Source organism: Lampetra fluviatilis, chromosome 39 (genome assembly GCF_964198595.1).
Source record: "Lampetra fluviatilis chromosome 39, kcLamFluv1.1, whole genome shotgun sequence".
Lineage (NCBI taxonomy): Eukaryota > Metazoa > Chordata > Hyperoartia > Petromyzontiformes > Petromyzontidae > Lampetra > Lampetra fluviatilis.
This window is the reverse complement of record NC_136313.1, coordinates 7,660,061-7,679,145: the sequence shown is the minus strand read 5'-3', so window position 1 is coordinate 7,679,145 and position 19,085 is coordinate 7,660,061. Positions and strand designations below refer to the sequence as shown.

At 47.7% G+C, this 19,085-nt stretch overlaps 2 protein-coding genes across 4 annotated transcripts in view; one reads left to right on the top strand and one right to left on the bottom strand.

Annotated features, from left to right (window-relative positions):
• The first annotated feature begins 505 nt into the window (after positions 1 to 505).
• COPE (coat protein complex I subunit epsilon) lies at positions 506 to 11,060 on the top strand. The gene is made up of 10 exons (XM_078874609.1): positions 506 to 682; positions 3,140 to 3,202; positions 4,431 to 4,531; positions 5,824 to 5,976; positions 6,921 to 6,974; positions 7,456 to 7,537; positions 8,053 to 8,208; positions 9,831 to 9,899; positions 10,037 to 10,111; positions 10,800 to 11,060. Exons 1-10 carry the CDS (start codon positions 575 to 577, stop codon positions 10,845 to 10,847), a joined length of 909 nt encoding a protein of 302 aa, XP_078730735.1. The 5' UTR covers positions 506 to 574; the 3' UTR covers positions 10,848 to 11,060.
• A 2,330-nt stretch (positions 11,061 to 13,390) lies between these two features.
• The window catches only part of DHX37 (DEAH-box helicase 37), a 126,570-nt gene continuing 120,875 nt past the window's right edge, over positions 13,391 to 19,085 (bottom strand). For all 3 annotated transcript variants that reach the window (XM_078874604.1, XM_078874602.1, XM_078874603.1), the window contains 4 exons: positions 18,104 to 18,198; positions 17,541 to 17,614; positions 16,675 to 16,772; positions 13,391 to 15,750 (listed from right to left, as the gene is read on the bottom strand). In XM_078874604.1, the coding sequence (XP_078730730.1) occupies positions 15,674 to 15,750; positions 16,675 to 16,772; positions 17,541 to 17,614; positions 18,104 to 18,198 (344 nt within the window). In that variant the 3' untranslated portion in view covers positions 13,391 to 15,673. The remainder of the gene's footprint in view (positions 15,751 to 16,674; positions 16,773 to 17,540; positions 17,615 to 18,103; positions 18,199 to 19,085) is intronic.

Sequence of the window (19,085 nt, the reverse complement as noted above, 5' to 3'; positions counted from 1 at the left end):
AAGGTAGGCTCGTTGCTTTTTACCTTTTACCTTGCCTGCTAAAGGGTAAAAGGTAAGGGTAGAGTGATTGTATTGTGTTAAGGTAAATTGTAGGGTAAAGGTAGGCTCGTTGTTTTGACCTTTTACCTTACCATGCCGAGGCCTAATTGCGACTGAATCGTGCATCACATTCCTCACATTCCAGGGCCGTGGTGTAACTCAGCTTCCGGGGCCACAGTGTAACTCAGCTTCCGGTAACTCAGCTTCCGGGGCCGTGGTGTAATTCAGCTTCCGGGGCCGTGGTGTAATTCAGCTTCCGGGGCCGTGGTGTTACTCAGCTTCCAGGGCCGTGGTGTTACTCAGCTTACGGGGCGTGGTGTTCACTCAACCTCCGGGGGCGTGGTGTAACTCAGCTTCCGGGGCCACAGTGTAACTCAGCTTCCGGGGCCACGGTGTAACTCAGCTTCCGGGGCCACGGTGTAACTCAGCTTCCGGGGCCACAGTGTAACTCAGCTTCCGGGGCCACGGTGTAACTCAGCTTCCGGGGGCGTGTTGTAACTCATCTTCCGGTAATTCAGCTTCCGGGGCCGCGGTCATGGCGACTCAGCAGCAGCAGTCGGAGGTGGACGCGCTGTTCGACGTGAAGAACGCCTACTACATCGGCTCCTACCAGCAGTGCATCACCGAGGCGCAGAAGATCAAGGTGTGGTGGACAACTCCCTCGGTGGCCATAGAATCTCCCTCGGCCCCCCCCCCCTCCTCCTCCTCGCCCGCCTCGCTCGGGACGCGGTGTTACCCCGGGGGGTTCGCATCCACGTCAGCGGGATGAGGCCTACCCGCCGTGGCCCCGACCCAAGAATGTGGAGTTTCCACGGGTGGCGGTGGAGATTCGCGTCTTGGTTTTGGGCGTGGGGAGCTTAGCGCAGAAGGATGTTGGACTTTGGGCAAGGCGACCCACACGCTTTGACACGGATTCTTGTTGAGTTTTCAAGTCCATACGACGTACAGACGTTTCAATAGGGGCACATATTTGCGTCTATTTTGTTTGCGTTTCTCCCTTGTGATGGGGCTTTGTAGGGTGAACGTTGAGATTTATAAAGGGCACGGGGTGATCACTACGGTCTGAATTGGTCTGTAATAAGGTTGGCACTGATAAGGGGTTGACAGGTATGTAGTAGTGGAGTGTATTGTATAGTGTAGTGTATAGTGTAGTGTATAGTGTAGTGTATAGTGTAGTGTATAGTGTAGTGTATAGTGTAGTGTATAGTGTAGTGTATAGTAGTGTATAGTGTAGTGTATATGATGAATGTTGAGATTTATAAGGTGCACGGGGTGACCACTAAGGTCTGAATTGGCCTGTAATAAGATAGGGCACTGATAAGGGTTTGACAGGTGTGTGACTTTGTTTGAGTGGCAGCCAACGATTAGAATGCGTCCGAGATGATGTCCACCGGGGAGATGGAGCGATGGAATCGGCTTGCGTGCAGGTGATCTGTGGATTGTTGCATGGCTCGATCGTGAGAGATGACGATGGCTGGGTGAGGCCTTCACCCGGCAGTGAATGTATTGATCGTGGCTGATGATTGAGATAAGGCGACTGAACCATCCTAAGAATGATGTGTCAAGGTACAGACTTACACTCTTAGGTTTTTTCGGTAAAGTCACGTAGTAAAAAAAAATGAAATAAAATCGATTAACTAATTGATTTTTTTCCCATTTATTATTATTTTTATTATATTTTTTTACCTACGTGACTTTACCGGAAAAACCTAAGAGTGAATACTTGCAGTCACGAAGGCTTAAAATCTAGAATTAAGGTACAGACTGTAGGCCACTCACCTGCGATCTAGAGTCCCAGCACTGATCTATGGGAATGCTACTGCGTGCCAACACAGACGAATCATGAACGGTATCGTCGTAATCGTAATGTTGAATTTCGTTCGCACCGTACGTATCCAGCAGACTACAGATCTTCTATGATATTAACTACTCTGATATAAAATATACACACGACTGACCTGTGCTGTAATATAGAATGATGTTACATGGTTACTGGATAGACGACTTGGCTATACGTACTTAGCCCCGACACTCCAGGTAAATCATTAAGGGGCCGTACATAAATGACGTCACGCGATTTTTGACGATTTTTGACCCCCCCCCCCTCGTTACACGGCGTCACAAATGTCTGACCCCCCCTCCCCCAGGTGCGTGACGTCATTTATGGACGCCCCCTAACTTACTGATCTGTTATATACCTGTGCTACATACTACTGGGATTGACATCGCTGAGATGTTAGAAAATGACTGACCTATGTAGACTTCTGTGCTCTTATATATTACTAATATATACTGAATATGTTAGTCTTTTGAGCTCTATTAACTGCTAAAAACCATTGGGCTGTCAGACCACAATGACTCAATCTACTGAGCCCTGATATAGATTACCGAGCTGTGATGCATATTGATGAACCCTGATATGCAAGTAAAATACTCTGATGTGCTTAATAATTTACCCAGGAAAGTCTCACTGAATCACGAGACTCTTAGGAGGTCTCTGCCAAGTTTTCGCCGTTGGGGGGCGATGTTGCGGTGTGAAATCCCAATCGATTAATTTGCGGGTCATCATATGTCAAATCTAGAATTGCAGGTCATCATTCAGTCTTGGGATGTTTGGCCAACGCTATTTTACGTTGTTGTTTTTTATTTGAGCTATGGGAAGAAACCATTAAAACCCAGAAGAAACCCTTGCCGAGGGGAAGGGGGAGCCGAGGGGGGAGCAAACTCCTCCAGAAAGGTGCCGAGTCAGGAATCGAACCCACGTCCTTTCGGCTATGCGGCACATGTTATCAAAGCACCACCCTACCGCGAGCCACTAAGCTGTTAGGCTACTAATCCCTGCGAGTGACGTCTGTGCTCTGCATGCATGTTGAACTTATTTCGCACTGTACGTAGCCAACCGTGCTAATCGGAGGTGCGGGGGATGGACAACTCCCGAGCGATGATGGAGACGACCGACATTGGTTATCGACCTGCGATATTGACAGTAGCTGGCTGGAAGTGCTGCTTGCTCAACATGCTCAGTAGAGAGGCTGAGCAGAGACGGACTGCTCACACGAAGCTGACTCTTGGACTGGATCCTTCTGTCTGTGCTTTTCAGCCATCTGGCCAGGAGAAGACCGTGGAGAGAGATGTCTTCTTGTACCGAGCCTACATCGCACAGGTACGAGGAATACTGAAATTACTCTTTTTGGCATTGCGACGATTTGAAATCTAAATAGGATTGATATTATAGTAATAGGGTTTTTCCCCTTTTTTTTCTGGCAACAAAACTGAAACCTTTTTTACGAGGATTCATGTCTGCGTTAACCACAACACTTGCAGTCGAAATGCAAAATAAAACACACTGATAATATATGCATTGGGTCGAGGCTCAAAAGAAAGCCGTCCCTTGGTGTGGACCAATCAGTTTCAAGGACAATGCATATATTATCAAAGTGTGTTTTTTTTGCATTTTGACTGAAAGTATTGTGGTTAATGCAGACATGAATCCTTGTAAAAATGTTCAGTTTTATTGCCAGAAAAAAGGGGAAAAACCCTATTATTATTATATTTTGGTACTGGCAAAGGAGGTCTAATGATGAGGATTGATATTCTCTTCTGCTGTTCCCATAGTCTGGAATCCCCTTGCCCAGTTATCTGCACTGTCAATTTCCTGCCCCTGTTCAAGTCCAGGATCATTCCTTTCTTTTTAAATCCTTTATATTAAGTTCACTTGCTTGCATGCTTGCGCGCTTACGACCGTGCAAATCTTTCGGTCGTTTTTTAACCCACTTCCCGCGATCCAATCGAGCTGACATTTTGCACACAGACTCGTTGTGCGTGACAATTTATTTTCGTGAAAATTTTTTTCCATAACTTTACACTTTTTAGGAAAAAAAAAATTATATTTAATTACCAATTGCTTAATGGTGGCAGGCAATCATCTGACCCATAGGTGGCAGCCATCTCAAGCCAGAGGACGATAGGACTCTAGCCACCACGCATATAAAGGATTTATAGTGAAAAACTTTGTTTTTACGGGTTAATTTTTCTCGTCTTATAACCGACTCGCGTCTTTGTGTAAAATATATGTACCCACAGTTCCTGTAACATTGTCTTGAGATGTGGTTGTATTTAGACTTTAAATAAATACAAATTCTACTGAATGAGCAATTAAATAGTAGTTTACCACTGATATATAATTGCCAACAATGCCCACTACTGTGTGGAAATGAGTCAAATGCTGTTCATACGATATTGAATTTAAATTAAGTGTTGTTTTTTCCTACGCCCACTTCCACACAAGAGAGACAAGACTCTTGGAATATATTTACAAACAGACGTGCATCGCCACCTCGACGCGGTTGATGTGAAAGGTGCTTGCGCTTGTGTGCGGTTTGCGCTTGCAGCGCAAGTACGGCGTGGTGATGGACGAGATCTCGGGCAGCTCCCCGCCGGAGCTGCAGGCGGTGCGCATGTACGCCAGCTACCTGGCCCACGACGACAAGAGGTGGGGGCGGCGGTGCCGACGGCTCCGGTCTCACTGGGTGCTGGTCGCTTGGCAGCAACGCGTCGTACACCGTAGCACAGGATTGATTAAGACCGATAGGTAGATAGAAGTTTAACACGTAGGCTTTCGCGACCAATATTATTCATAATCAGCGTTTTTGGATTTAGATCGCATTATTTATAATTGTGTCGTAACCCTCCACCACCCGACACGGCCAATCAGTAAAAAAGTTATTTTCTTTTTTTATTCTTTATTTTCTATCTACGTGACTTTACCGAAAGAACCAAAGAATATGAATTCCTGCAGTCACAAAAGTTTTAAGTTAAAATTTAAGACCGATAGGTTCATGCTTTATCAATATCGATTTCTACATATCGTTATTTATGTGTGCAGTGTTTTTGTCGTAAATAATTTTGATAGGATTATCAATTTCGTTTACGATAGCCAGATCACCCATAATCGGAGAAGCCGAGCAGTGACGAGCCTGGACAGTGCTTGGATGGATGACTACAGTGCAGGAGAAGGCAGTGCAGACAATGCCATTGTGTTACTTGGACACTTGGTACTCATACTCTTTGGTTTTAAATCACGACGTTTCGGAGGCAACACAAGCTTCCGTCGTCAGGTGGAACCGTCACAGCAAAATCACTGTTTCAAGGGTACTCGTACAGTCTGCTGTTGGAGAATAGCCTCCCCACGTCATGCAGCTAGGGGGGATGATACATCGCCACGACACGCGACCTACCAATCGACTATTCAGTACTGCCGGGTGGACAGAGGCGTGGGGGTTGGAGTATTGTATCATACGATAGATTTTGCTGCACCGCTCTACTGATGTTGCGCCGCAGTTAAGCCAATAAGTGCAATTTTTTTTACTATTTTTGCGAATTAAGGATTGACATTTCTACCAAGTGCCATCCTCACGACTTGGCGTTACCTCTTCTTGGTTCTTTCGGTAAAGTCACGTAGAAGGGAAGTAATAAAATAATAAAAATAAAACATAATAAAATAATTCTCACGACGTTTCGGCCACAACGCAAGCAGCCGTCTTCAGGTGCTGCTTGCGTTGTAGCCGAAACGTCGTGAGAATTATTTTATTATGTTTTATTTTTATTATTTTATTACTTCCCTTCTACGTGACTTTACCGAAAGAACCAAGAAGATGAATCCCTGCAGTCACGAAAGCTTTAAATCGAAATTTGGGGTTACCTCTTCCGGATGCTTTCCTTCATTGTTACTCGTGGAGATTGCCCCGGGGTTTTGCGTCTGCCTAACTCGACCGCGCCGCGCAGGGATGCGGTCCTGAGCGAGCTGGAGCGCAAGATGGCGGGCAGCGTGGACGTGAGCAACGCCAACTTCCTGCTCATGGCGGCTTCCGTCTACGTCCACGAGGGAAACACGGACGCCGCGTTGCGCACCCTGCACCAGTCCGACAAGCTCGAGTGGTGGGGATGCGATCGAGATGATTAGATGTCACTTTTTAGTGAAGTTGTATTAACGCTTTCCAACCGAGGCTGGAAGTAATAATGCGTGAGGTCCGTGTGTGTATGGGGGGGCAGTAGTGTAGCAGTTGGCGCGCTGCGCTACGAACCCAGCAATCTGATTTCGATTCCCACTCATGGCCAAGACCGGTGACGATTATCTAAATCGGTCCTGGGCCTCCCCTAGGTCGACTCGGCCTCAAATGAGTACCTGGTGTGGTGTGTAAACATTGCCACTTGGGATACAAAGGCAGCCAGGTGTGGTGCTGACCACTCACCCCATCGTGTGCTGTCGGCCTTCATAGGTGCTCGCTAAATAACAGCACTTGCCCCAACAGCCTGTTAAGGTTATACTGTGGGTCTTTGTATGGGGGAGCATGATAATGCTTGTGAAGATAATTCAACGTTAATGAAAAGTGATGCCTAAAACTTAAAGACAAGTTTAGAGCACAAAGGACTTGGTAAACACGCAAAATATTTTGCCCTAACAGCTACTCATGAATACGCATTATTTAATGCTTTCCATTAAATAATGCATGTGCATGACTTTTCTGATCCTAGACCACCAACTCGCGTCACCTGAGAGCCCAGTTTCACCATAGGGAGTTGCCCGGATTCGAACGCAGAATCCCAGCGGTGACGGCTTTGTGCCCCGACACAGAATCATCGTCATCATGCCTCTGTGCCACCTGTCCTTGCGTCAACAAGCCATCTCCTGACCTTCAGCCACATGGGCAGCCTGCTTACGAACCTGAATAAGATTACTTGTTAAAATACTGCACGTAATAACGCAAACACGTCATTAACGAACGGGCAAAGTAACATAAAATAATGCTTTTGAAGAATGTGTTGGCTGTGCTTGCCAGGGATTGTGCTGTTACTGAAAGACAAACTGTTTATCTCCGTAGCATGGCAATGATGACCCAGGTGTACCTCATGCTCGACAGAGTGGACCTGGCAAGGTAACGCCTTTTCGCTTAACATTTGTACACGTTTTTGTTTAACGTCTCGGTTGTCGTTACAAAAATAAATTGCACACGCACAATAAAATATAAATATATAATTGTGCTGTTATGATCCTCATGCATTTTCAGTTACTTTAAAACTGTTATATTGATATATTACTTTAATTTATATATATATACACACACAATGTTAAACATAATTACATTTTGACTGTCATTCAGTTCTGGTCATGTACAACTCCTTTGTAATCCACTGCTGCATGCCACGTGGGTCATGAAGATTACTTGACCATACTTCACTACGCTGGACAGTGTGGGTTGAAGGTGGGGAGCATAGATGTACTAGCATACTACTTTATAACAAGTTTTTGTTGTGCTGCTCTCTGATGCCCACAACGTTCTTCTGATGTATGAGCGTGTAAATGCGTATGCTAACGTGTGTGTGTGTGTGCTCGCTCCAATGTGTGCGTGCGCGTAGAAAGGAGCTGAAGAAGATGCAGGAGATGGATGAGGACACCACTCTTACCCAGCTGGCGCAGGCCTGGGTGCATCTGGCCATGGCAAGCCACCACCATCACCACAATCACCTCCACCACACAGACCTGACCATAGCAAGCCACCGCCATTACCACAACCACCTCCACCACACAGACCTGGCCATGGCAAGCCACCACCATCACCACACACAGCTATCAGACCTGGCAGTGGCTCACCATCCGTTGCCCTCGTCTCTCAACCCCCATCACGAGCGTTGATGCGGCGTGTGTGGCAACTAGCGATAGTGCATTGGTCAGCGCACTGCGCTAGGAACCCGGCGATCCGAGTTTGATTCCCGCCAACATCAGTGACGGATATCTGAACCGGTCTTGGGCCTTCCCGAGGCCAACTGAGCCTTTAATGAGTACCTCATGCGGTGTGTAAACATCAGCACCAGGGAGACAAAGGCAGCCAGGCGCAGTGCTGCCCATACTACCCACTAGTGTACAGCACCGGGCCTTACGAGATGCTCGCTAACAGCTCTTGCTCTTAACAGTCTGTTAGAGACGATACGAAGGATCTTTGTTTTGTGTGGCAGGGAGGGGAGAAACTGCAGGACGCGTACTACATTTTCCAGGAGCTCGCCGACAAGTACAGCTCTACCCCACTGCTGCTGTGCGGGCAGGCCTCTGCCATGATGGCGCAGGGCAAGTGGCAAGATGCGGAGGGCACGCTGCAGGAGGCACTGGAGAAGGTCGGAGTCAGAACATTTAGTTATACTGGAGGAATCCGATGAGCTCTAAAAATTGTTCACAGATGTCTAGTAGGGGGCGGGTCAGAACGTTAGGTGCTAACCACACGGTGCACAGATGGTATACACGCGGCACAACCCGGGCTACGTGTGTGCCAAGTGAAAATGCGAGTGGAAATTTGGGTTTGCCACTTCTCCCCATTTTTCAAGAATGTCCCCTTTTTACACGCTTTTATTTAACTCACTTCGTCTGTTGTATCCTCAAAAAAGAAATCTTGTAACTCAATTTTGACACACTTCCCAATGAGCTATCGACTGCAAACTTCGTATAGCTATGTCATACTGATGACAACACGATATTCTATCATAAAAAAATCAAAAACCTCTATTTTAAAACTTTTTACACGCGTTTATTTAACTTACTGTATGTGTTGTATCCAAAAAAATTGTAACTCAATTTAAACCGTATTCCCAATGTCGTATCGACTGCAAACTTGGTATAGGTATGTCATACTGATGACAATACTATATTCTATCATTGAAAATAAAACATATTTTTAAACAATCTTTTTAACGGCTCTAATTGCCCACGCTCAACTCACGTTGCCTGTAAATCACCACGTGGTCCCTTGTGTCACGGAAAGCCTCGGGGAGCCACGCCGAGGGGCGGGGGATGTGGAAGGAGGGGAGGGGCAGCTCGGACAGTACATTTCATTAAAGCGTGTTTAAAAAAAGTATTTTAAATATTTTATTTTAAGGTAGCAGTCCGGGGCAATCTCCACGTCCTCTTCCGGGGACATTTAAGGGTCTCCATACTTTTTCAGTTGCATAATAACAGACGACCCAAGACAACGCATTGACGTAAATGTAGCACCTCTTCCAGTATTGAGATGTTCTTATACCCAAAGGTGGAAACCCTCGTGGGAATTGCGATCAATAGTTCAGTTGACTCAATTGTACAGGGTGGGCCCGATAAACACAAACAAACATGGATAATTCAAAACATTGTATTGGGTCTATAGAAACATTGTTTGCTTAACCGAGAATGGGGGCGGAGATCTACGATGTGCCATCTGTTTTTATTGTTTTTTTTACACTCAACCGTTGACGGAAACAAATTGTATTTCGATTTAAAGCTTTCGTGACTGCAGGGATTCATCTTCTTGGTTCTTTCGGTAAAGTCACGTAGAAGGGAAATAATAAAAATAATAAAAATAAAACATAACATTAAATATAAAACATAACATTGTTATACAATGTGTCTTCTTGGTTCTTTCGGTAAAGTCACGTAGAAGGGAAATAATAAAATAATAAAAATAAACCATAATAAAATAATTCTCACGTTTCAGCCACAATGCAAGCAGCCATCCTCAGGTGAAGAACAGGTCTGTCAAGGCGCCCCTTCCCCCCCTCCAACCCAGCTTAAATATACGCTGCCAAGCCTGGTGGTGCCCATTCAGACGCTGTCTTTCCGACAAACCTGTTCTTCACCTGAGGACGGCTGCTTGTGTTGTGGCCGAAACGTCGTGAGAATTATTTTATTATGTTTTATTTTTATTATTTCCCTTCTACGTGACTTTACCGAAAGAACCAATAAGACAAATTGTATTGTTTTTTTTCAACAGGACAGCAGCAACCCTGAGACCCTCCTCAACCTGACTGTGCTGACTCAGCACCTGGGCAAGGCTCCAGAGGTACCTTGGCATTGCCTCACCCTCCGCAACATTCCGTTCTCATCGTCAGCCACAATCATTACACCCCATTCTCAATGACATCATCTCTTTGTTTTGTGCCGAGTGGATTAAATGTGTGTTTTTTTATTTGGTCCCAGGTGGCAAACCGTTATCTTTCCCAGCTGAAAGATGCACACAAAGGACATCCCTTCGTCAAGGAATATTTAGCTAAGGTTAGTGAAACTGAGCAATGATTGCCGTTTGGGCAAGCAATTCAAGTATTGAATAAAATAAAAACCTCTGCTGTTATAGATGCCTACCTATGCCATGTGTTCTGGGCTGCCCGACATGAATGCGTGCTCTTAACGATGCCGCTGTCGTAAAATTGTCCCTGAAAGCTAACCGCGATCGCGTTGCCACGGCATCACTGGAGCGCTATGGCAGTACGCGCAAGTCACCTTAAAAGTTTTTTTAACTTCATTAACAAAGCATTAAACTTGGGCTGAAAAACACGGGGGCGTTACAGCCTTGGTACGTAACAGATAAAGCTGCAGCAGCTCTGCAATTACTCCATCACGCCACTGCTGGCAGAAGGGACTGCTTCAGACGAAGCTCTCCAGTCCCTCCGTTTGGCCTCCTTTCTCATGCTGGCAGGGCATCTTGGCAGAGGTACGAGTTCCCCACGCTTCACCCCACGACACGCCAAACGACTAACCGCGGTGGACCTATTCAGTGCTGCCCAGTGGACAGAGGCGTGGGGGTTTAATTTTCCCGTTGATTTAGACGGGCAGATCGAATCGGTGACCTCTGTCTGGGTTACAAGTCGCCAGTGTGCGAGCCATGACAGCATGGCAGCACCAAGAGGTATTTGTTGTTTGGGTATTCTCTCACTTATGCGGCTTCGTCTTTTGTTGTCGACAGGAGAACGAATTTGACCGTCTGGTGAAGCAGTACGCGCCGAGCGCATGAGGAGGAGGACTGCCGCAGTCCACTGCAGGTGGCGTCATCAGCTTCACGAGGAACCGTGGCGGATTTGACGAGTGCATAAAATATTACAAAAAAGCAGTTACCGCTCTGCAGGTTGCGCGTCAAATCGTACAAGGTGACGTCACGCTCGGTGGGTGTGGCGGCGGACCAATGTTCCTGTGCATAGTTAAATAAAATGTTTATACCGGCCATCCACCCCTGCTTTACGTTGAGTTCGTTATTTCTCATCGAGGCGCGAGTCGATTTGGACGTCTTGAATTTAAATTGTGGTTTGTAAACCGGAGAGAATGCTCAGTCCGACCCAATCGGCTGCTCGCTGAAACAAAACACAAAACCACAAACGTGGATATTCCTTGGGTACGGCAACAGATGGAAGGTGATGCACACACGGTGGCAATTGTACTCGAAGAAAACGGTTCTGTACTCTTCAGCCAGTGGGCGAACTTAGCCACATGCAGATTAGTCAAGATTCAATACAATAGATCTTTACACACAAACTTGTGTACGCAAGTGGACTGAAAACTAAATAACTTGACTAAATCGCCCTGAATGTGCCTCAGATCTCAACAGCCCAGTTAGTACTCGAATGGGTGACCACCAAGCTTGCTTGGCAGGTGTTGATTGGATGCATGGGGATGGAGATTGTTGCCCACTTTGTATGCACGGGGGTTGTCTGGGGAGTTCAGTGTCTGACCACGTGACGAAGGTTATTGGAATTGACTAACATCCGAATGCATGCAATATTCCTGAAAAGGACACGAAACAAATCGAGGTATATCTCGGTAAAATAAATCGCTCTTAAAACATGCGTGTCCAAGTAATGTTCACTTAATACATTTCTGATTTAAAAAAAAAACAATTTATGACAAAAATTACCCGGGCTGATTTACAATTGACATCGAAGCCACAATTTTTTAATCCTTTATATTAAGTTCACTTGCTTGCTTGCGCGCTTACGACCCTGCAAATCTTTCGGTCGTTTTTTAACCCACTTTCCGTGATCCAATCGAGCTGACATTTTGCACACAGACTCGTTGTGCGTGACAATTTTTTTTCGTGAAAATTTTTTTCAAAAATTTTACACTTTTTAGGAAAAAAATAATTATATTTAATTACCAATTGCTTAATGGTGGCAAGCAATCATCTGACCCATAGGTGGCAGCCATCTCAAGCCAGAGGTCGAGAGGACTCTAGCCGCCCGTTTCAAATACCAATGTGATAAAAATGAAACTCTTACTCAAGAAAAACAAATGAATAATAAAATAAAACCGATGCCACGCATATAAAGGATTTATAGTGAAAAACTTTGTTTTTACGGGTTAATTTTTTAACCTTCCAATGTGGGAGTCGAGCACTCTCACCACAGCACTCCCCCCCCCCCCTTCCCTGCATGTCACGGAAGAGACACACCTGGACCCAGGTGCCCAGCAATAGCGGGGCAGCAGCCACCCTGGCGGCAAGTGGTCCTGCAGGAAACCTCTACCAGCTGCTGCAGCCGTTTCCCCTTGTTGGTGCAGCTGGTGCCAATATGCTGTGGCTCGTAGTGTCAGCATAGCACAGGGCTCGGCAACCTGCGGCTCTTAAGCGCTGCTTCTTGACGTCATTAACGACCACCGTTTCGTATTCACATGCAGTGTGAATTCGAAAAGAAATGCTCTTGTTATTTTGGTTGCCCAAGCCCTGGAATAGAGAGGATCGCCGTTCTAATGCAGTATGTCCTCAAGGTGTGTGCTGTGGAGGCAGGGTGGTTGTGTGCATCGTGCAGATTTCTTCATGGGTACAACGGAGGTGCCGTCCGTGTTGAGCGATGATACGGAGTTGAGTATTTATTGCCACCTTTTCCACAGACATATTTCCTCAGTAAGCCTCCGTCTTGGTTCTTTCAGTAAAGTCGCGTAGAAGGGAAATAATTAAATAATAACACATAATACAATAATTCTCACGACGTTTCAGCCACAACGCAAGCAGCCGTCCTCAGGTGAAGAACAGGTCTGTCAAGGCACCCCTTCCCCCCCTCCAACCCAGCTTAAATATACGCTGCCAAGCCTGGTGGTTGCCCATTCAGACGCTGTCTCCCCGACAGCTCTTGTTTCTTCACCTAAGGACGGCTGCTTGCGTTGTGGCCGAAACGTGAGAATTATTTTATTATGTTTAATATTTATTATTTTATTATTTCCCTTCTACGTGACTTTACCGAAAGAACCAAGAAGATGAATCCCTGCAGTCACGAAAGCTTTACATCGAAATTTAAGCCTCCGTCTATCAAAACTGTGCAGTAGCCTTTTTATAATAAAGTTAAACACGATGCCATGGAATCTCAGTACAAGTTGGTCCCTGCCACCCAAACAAAGATGCCAAAGCTGGACAGGTGGCAACCTTGGTTTGGGGGGGACAGATTCGTGCTTCTTAAAAAACAATGATGAAGAATGTGATATTATGATACATGACGGATGAGGATGATAGCAATGATCAGTTTATGGTGATGAAAATTACAAATGAAGATAAATCAAGAAATGTCAAACCTTAAAAAGATACGTAAACTTTTATTGTTTTTACTTTGTCTAGAACTGGTGGAACTAAACCATCGACATTAAATTAGACATTGCTTGACCATACACAAATCTACATTAAAGTTCACTCAACTATTAATTACCGGTGTCTTACCAGGCCCATACAAACTCTCACTCGTCCCATAAAAAGAGATTGCATTTACAATCAAACCAGATATATATTAAAAAATAAAATAAGTTCTGTGTTGTCCCTATCAGCATATCCACAGGCATGGACTTGCTGAAGGACAGCGATAGCAATCGTCCGTAGTCACCGCACATGGGCAGTGTTCACATACCGGCGCAGCAGTTGAAACATTTGGCGAGTTTCTAAAATCCCCCTCCGCCCGCCTCTATCCTCGGAGAAGTACAAACGCGTGCACCAGTGAATCGGCAGATCACGTCTGATGGGGGTAAAGTGTGGGCACTGCTGCATCTCTCAAGGTGTTAGGGCAGCGTGGAAGAGCCCAAAAGAATCCTCTAGAGCTCCCTCTCATGGATGCCCAACAGCGTGAGCAAGCCATTACAGGGCTGGCCCCTGTACCCTTTCAAATATCTTGTCATCTCAGTACACAGCTTATCGAATTACTCGGATTAAACATTTTAAAAAATACCGTATACAAGTAAAATTGATGCTGTAATTGTCACCGAATCTTTCCACTGACTGGCCTTGCAGAATGTATGGGTACATTTCATGCTCATTCGGGCTCATCAGTAAGGCAAACATTTGGTCACGCGAATCATGGCTTGAGGTGTGAGAAAAGCAATTTATGGAAATGTGATGGAATAAGGTGCAGCGGTGTACCACCTAAAGTATAAATAGTCCAGCGCATATCCCCCACAAGTGGAGAGCATTTCCATGCCAAGCAGGCCGGATTTACCGACGAGCACCTGCGACCACATCCTGGCACTGACAACGTTAATCGAGAACAGCTTCCAGAAACACCTGCGGACAGCAGCGGTACTTGTAGACCGGACTGCCGACTGCTGCCGGCCTACGACACGGCCTAACACGGTGGCCGTCTGGTCGAAACGCCCCGAGTCTTACCAAAGCGGGCAGCCGACACCAATGAACTGCGGCTTCACAGACGCACGGTTCAGGGTGCACGTCGGGGGGGACAGCAAGCCAACGGCCTACCACGGGGCTCCGTGCTCGCGCTGCCTCTGTGAGACCTCTACGCAGGTCACGGTTCGCCACCCACCCACGCCAATGGCGTCTGTCGCGGCACACGGACGCGCGCATTCTCTAAACTTGGAAACGTCCCCAATGCCGACATCGCCAAACCGGCCGAATAATGCAACAGCTGGCGCCTGCAGCCAAGTCCGGGCCTTGTTCGTCTACAAAACGGGCCCCTGCTCTGCGGGTTTCCCTACCGCCAGGAACGCGTGCGGCCTGTGGGGGGTGGGGGGGGCACGTGACCACAAGCCGCCCGGTGGTCACGGTCGTCGCGCGTCGTCCACGAGTGGCCCCTGCCCCGGACTCGCCGCCGACGGAGCGGCCGTCTGGCCTCGGCAAGACGCACGTGCGATAAGAATAATGAAATCTATATATGAAAAAAAAACACTTAATTTATTTTTAATTAAAAGAGAATTGTTTTTTCGTTGAAAACTGTTACAATGAGCGTCCGTCGTGCGCTGTAATTTCAGCGCATAGAGGACTGTCTTTTAGGAAGTGAAAGACGTGTCTCACGCGTTTCTGCAGCCATTCCCAACATTTTAGGGACCTAATTAAAATTCACGACTTCCGTGACCTCCGGAATAAAATCATAGCCTTACTCATCAGCATGTCGAAGCCACAAACGCTTGGACTGCAAGGAGGCTACAGCTAGGCTGTGGCAGAGGTCGCAAACGGGTTTTGATTCCTTACCCGTACCCGGCCGCACCAGGGTCGCAAATGGGTACCCGTACCTGGCCGGGTACGGGTAGCCGTTCCCTACCCGTACTCTACCCGAAATGAGTGACAAACGGTTACTCACCAGTGACTCACGGCCTACCCGTACCCGGCCGTACCAGGGTCGCAAACGGCTACCCGTACCCGGCCGGGTACGGGTAGCCAGGTATCGGGTAGGGTACGGGTATCGGGTACCCGGTTGCGACCTCTGGGCTGTGGGGGCCGCCAAAACCATAATCACCATCATCATCGGTCGGCATGATACGGCATGGTAATGTACTGGCTTTACAGTGACAGGTCAGTTTGGTGATGTCCTCTTCCTCCACCTCCGTTGTGTTGCTTGAGCTTTGGCAGGAGCGGATTCCCTCTCACAGCGGTGGCCAGCACAGAGCGAGCCTGTTCTGCTGGCTCTCGGGAAGCCACTGACAGTACTCTGCCTGCAGGACTGCACAAACAAACGCCACGCACGCGTGCGCGCAATCAGACAACACATCATAGCCACAATCCTGAAGGTAATGTCTACGCGCACGCGTGTGTGCAGGCCCTCCCATGCCATGCGAGCCCTCGGGGTTATTTGACCATACTTCACCACGCCGGTCAGTGCGCGGTTGCCTAAGTTGGACAGCGTAGACACGAGAGGTTAGAAGCACGGAACAACAAATTATTTTGCTGTACTGTGCTCTGCTGATTTATAATGTTTTGTTTCGTGGCTCCACGGTGTCTGTACAGTGCAGTCTCCAATTATGATTCACTCAATCTCTGTGTGTGTCTCGTCTCTCGGCTGTCAAGACGGGCCATTGCTCGAAACGTCGACTAATTATGCACGTTCTCTATTTAGGGCAGTATTATTGACGGGCGTGTCGAGTCTTGCCCGGACTGCCGGCACGCGTACCACACGCACAGCACGCGTACTGCACGCGTACAGGGTACGGCACGCGTACAGGGTACGGCACGCGTACAGGGTACGGCACGCGTACAGGGTACGGCACGCGTACAGGGTACGGCACGCGTACAGGGTACGGCACGCGTACAGGGTACGGCACGCGTACAGGGCACGGCACGCGTACAACAGGGTACGGCACGCGTACAGGGTACGGCACGCGTACAGGGTACGGCACGCGTACAGGGCACGGCACGCGTACAGGGCACGGCACGCGTACAGGGTACGGCACGCGAACAGGGTACGGCACGCGAACAGGGTACGGCACGCGAACAGGGCACGGCACGCGTACAGGGCACGGCACGCGAACAGGGTACGGCACGCGAACAGGGCACGGCACGCGTACAGGGTACGGCACGCGAACAGGGTACGGCACGCGAACAGGGTACGGCACGCGAACAGGGTACCACACGGCACGCGTCGACTCACACTTGGGCGAGCGCTGCCACACGGAGAGCAGAACGTCGCGACAGTCGGCCTCCTCTGCCACCAACGCCTGCAGCAGGGCCTGTGTGCGAGGCTGCAAACTGCGAGTCACAGAGACAGAGAGATCCCCCGTGTAGCCTTTTAAAATAACTGTTGGATCAAGAGCTGTCAGCGAGTGCCTATTGAGGGCCACCTGGATGGCACACGGTGGGGTGGGTGGCCAGCATCGCACCCGGCCACCGTTGTCTCACCAATGCTGATATTTCTACACCACTTATTTAAGGCTGAGTCGATCTAGGGGAGGCCCAGGACTGGTGCAAATTGTTGTTGATTGTGAGCGTTCGTAGCGCAGTGCGTTAATCACTACACTACCGCTCCCCCCTACTACCGTTTGTAAACGACACACCATTGCTCATTTAGCCACACACACACATTGCTCTGTGTGGGGGCAAGGGCTCCCAGCCAGAATCTCAAGAGTGGCACGGCACGCGACGGAGTGGTGTGGTCGACACTGTGGTCGACCGCCTCCGTCTCCCCATCGCTGATTTATCCACACTGCACCAGGTAACCATTTAAGACTGAGCAGACCTAGTGGAGAACCAGAACCGTCTCGGATACCACATATCACTGCTTTTACCAGCGACGAATGGGGAAAAAAAACCCGGGTCACCTTGTTAATAGCACGCGGTGTGCGAACAACGGACAGGCCATAGGACAACCCGGTGTTCAAGTCCCTCGCAGAGTTGTATTCATTTTATAGACCCCGGAAAGGATGATGGTTTGCGTCACCCAGCCTTGAACATAATATTGCTGTGGTAATGAGTTTGGCACGCAGCCCAAGTGGAGAGTGTAGGAGAGCCATAGCGTACTTGGCCCAGGTCTTGCACATGGTGGTGGGAGGAGAGAGAAGCAGTGGGGTGAACTCGGCCAGTTTTGGTACCACCTGTGAACGCACATCGTCGTTGTCGTCAACATCACCGTCGCCATCAACCATTGTCATTGCCATCATCAACATCGCCATCGTCAACAACATCACCGTCGTCATTATCACCATCACTATCGCCATTCCCATCAACATCGTCCATCATATCAACGCAGTCATTACGGCCACCATCATCGTCTTGGTGATCTTCACCACGACCATTATCACTTGGATGTGATGTTTCAAGTCTTATTAAAAAAAATACAAAATCATTTCTCATGGAGTGCTAATGAAATGTGTTAGATATAACAGGTTAATACAATTACACCTGAGTATGCGTTCATTAATTAATTGCAATCTGCCGGACATCCCCAAAAACTGGAAGAATCCTGCCCTCAATCAGTTGTGTCTTCGAGGGGGTTGACTGCAGTCTGATGACGACTGCTCCCTGTTGTTAACACGGAGGTGGTCTCAGTCCATCGCTGCGTAACGTGTGTTGGTCGTGCTTACCTGGCCACCCAGCAGGAACTGGGCAAACAGTTTGTAGCGCATCAACCCGGCGGGATAGTCCACCTCCACAGGGGGCAAATCCCATCCCAGCCGTGCTAGAGCACACAGCAGAGTGTGAATGAGCACAAGCACACGCATGGCTCATGCATTCAATCAATCGATACTTCCTGCTGCTACTCAACTAAACCTTTATATGCATAATCAACGTTTTTGGGTTTAGATCGCGTTATTTATAAATGTGTCGTAACCCTCCACCACTAACTGATTACTAACGTAGAATAATTACAATAAAACACATTCCAACTGATTACTAATCTACAACTCGCATCGTAACAATAGCCTTATTACTAATCAAGTATATAATTACAATAACCCCCCCCTCAAATCTTTGCACCTGATGAGTTAATGAGTTAATGATGACGTCACCCTGCTGCTGCTCTATATAGGAACGGGAGACACAGCAGAGCCTCACCATGCAATTACCAGCGAAACGTCGTACTCAAATTGTAAATGTTGTGGTTTCACGCTTCAACACACCGGTGGGCTAAAGCAGTGAACTATTTGTCTTTTGTCAACGTGACACTTTTTTACCGATTGGCCGTGTCGGGTGGTGGAGGGTTACGACACATTTATAAATAACGCGATCTAAACCCAAAAACGTTGATTATGAAGAATATTGGTCGCGAAAGCCTGCTACCTGTTAAACTAAACCTTTATGCTCAACTCAACCTTTTATTTTACCAGGTAAGGCCCACTGAGCTATGTAGCTCTTTTTCAAAAGTGATCTGGCCACAAATGATAGCTCAACGAAGTGGCTTGTTGTGTGGACATTTATAGAAGCGAAATACTCAACGCGTGATGTTGATTATTAAAGTGGATGGAAAAACGGGAAGACCCGGAGAAAAGAAAAATCCACGTGACCACGGGGAAAACATACAAACAGCAGGCGTCAGGGTAAGAATCGAACCCACAACCTCCTGCA

Excerpts from the sequence above, each read along its gene's own strand:
- COPE (XM_078874609.1), top strand. The coding sequence starts at position 575 with ATGGCGACTCAGCAGCAGCAGTCGGAGGTGGACGCGCTGTTCGACGTG. Across the intron at positions 3,203-4,430 it reads ACCGAGCCTACATCGCACAG|CGCAAGTACGGCGTGGTGAT; the intron begins GTACGAGGAATA and ends TTGCGCTTGCAG. Across the intron at positions 6,975-7,455 it reads GACAGAGTGGACCTGGCAAG|AAAGGAGCTGAAGAAGATGC; the intron begins GTAACGCCTTTT and ends GCGTGCGCGTAG.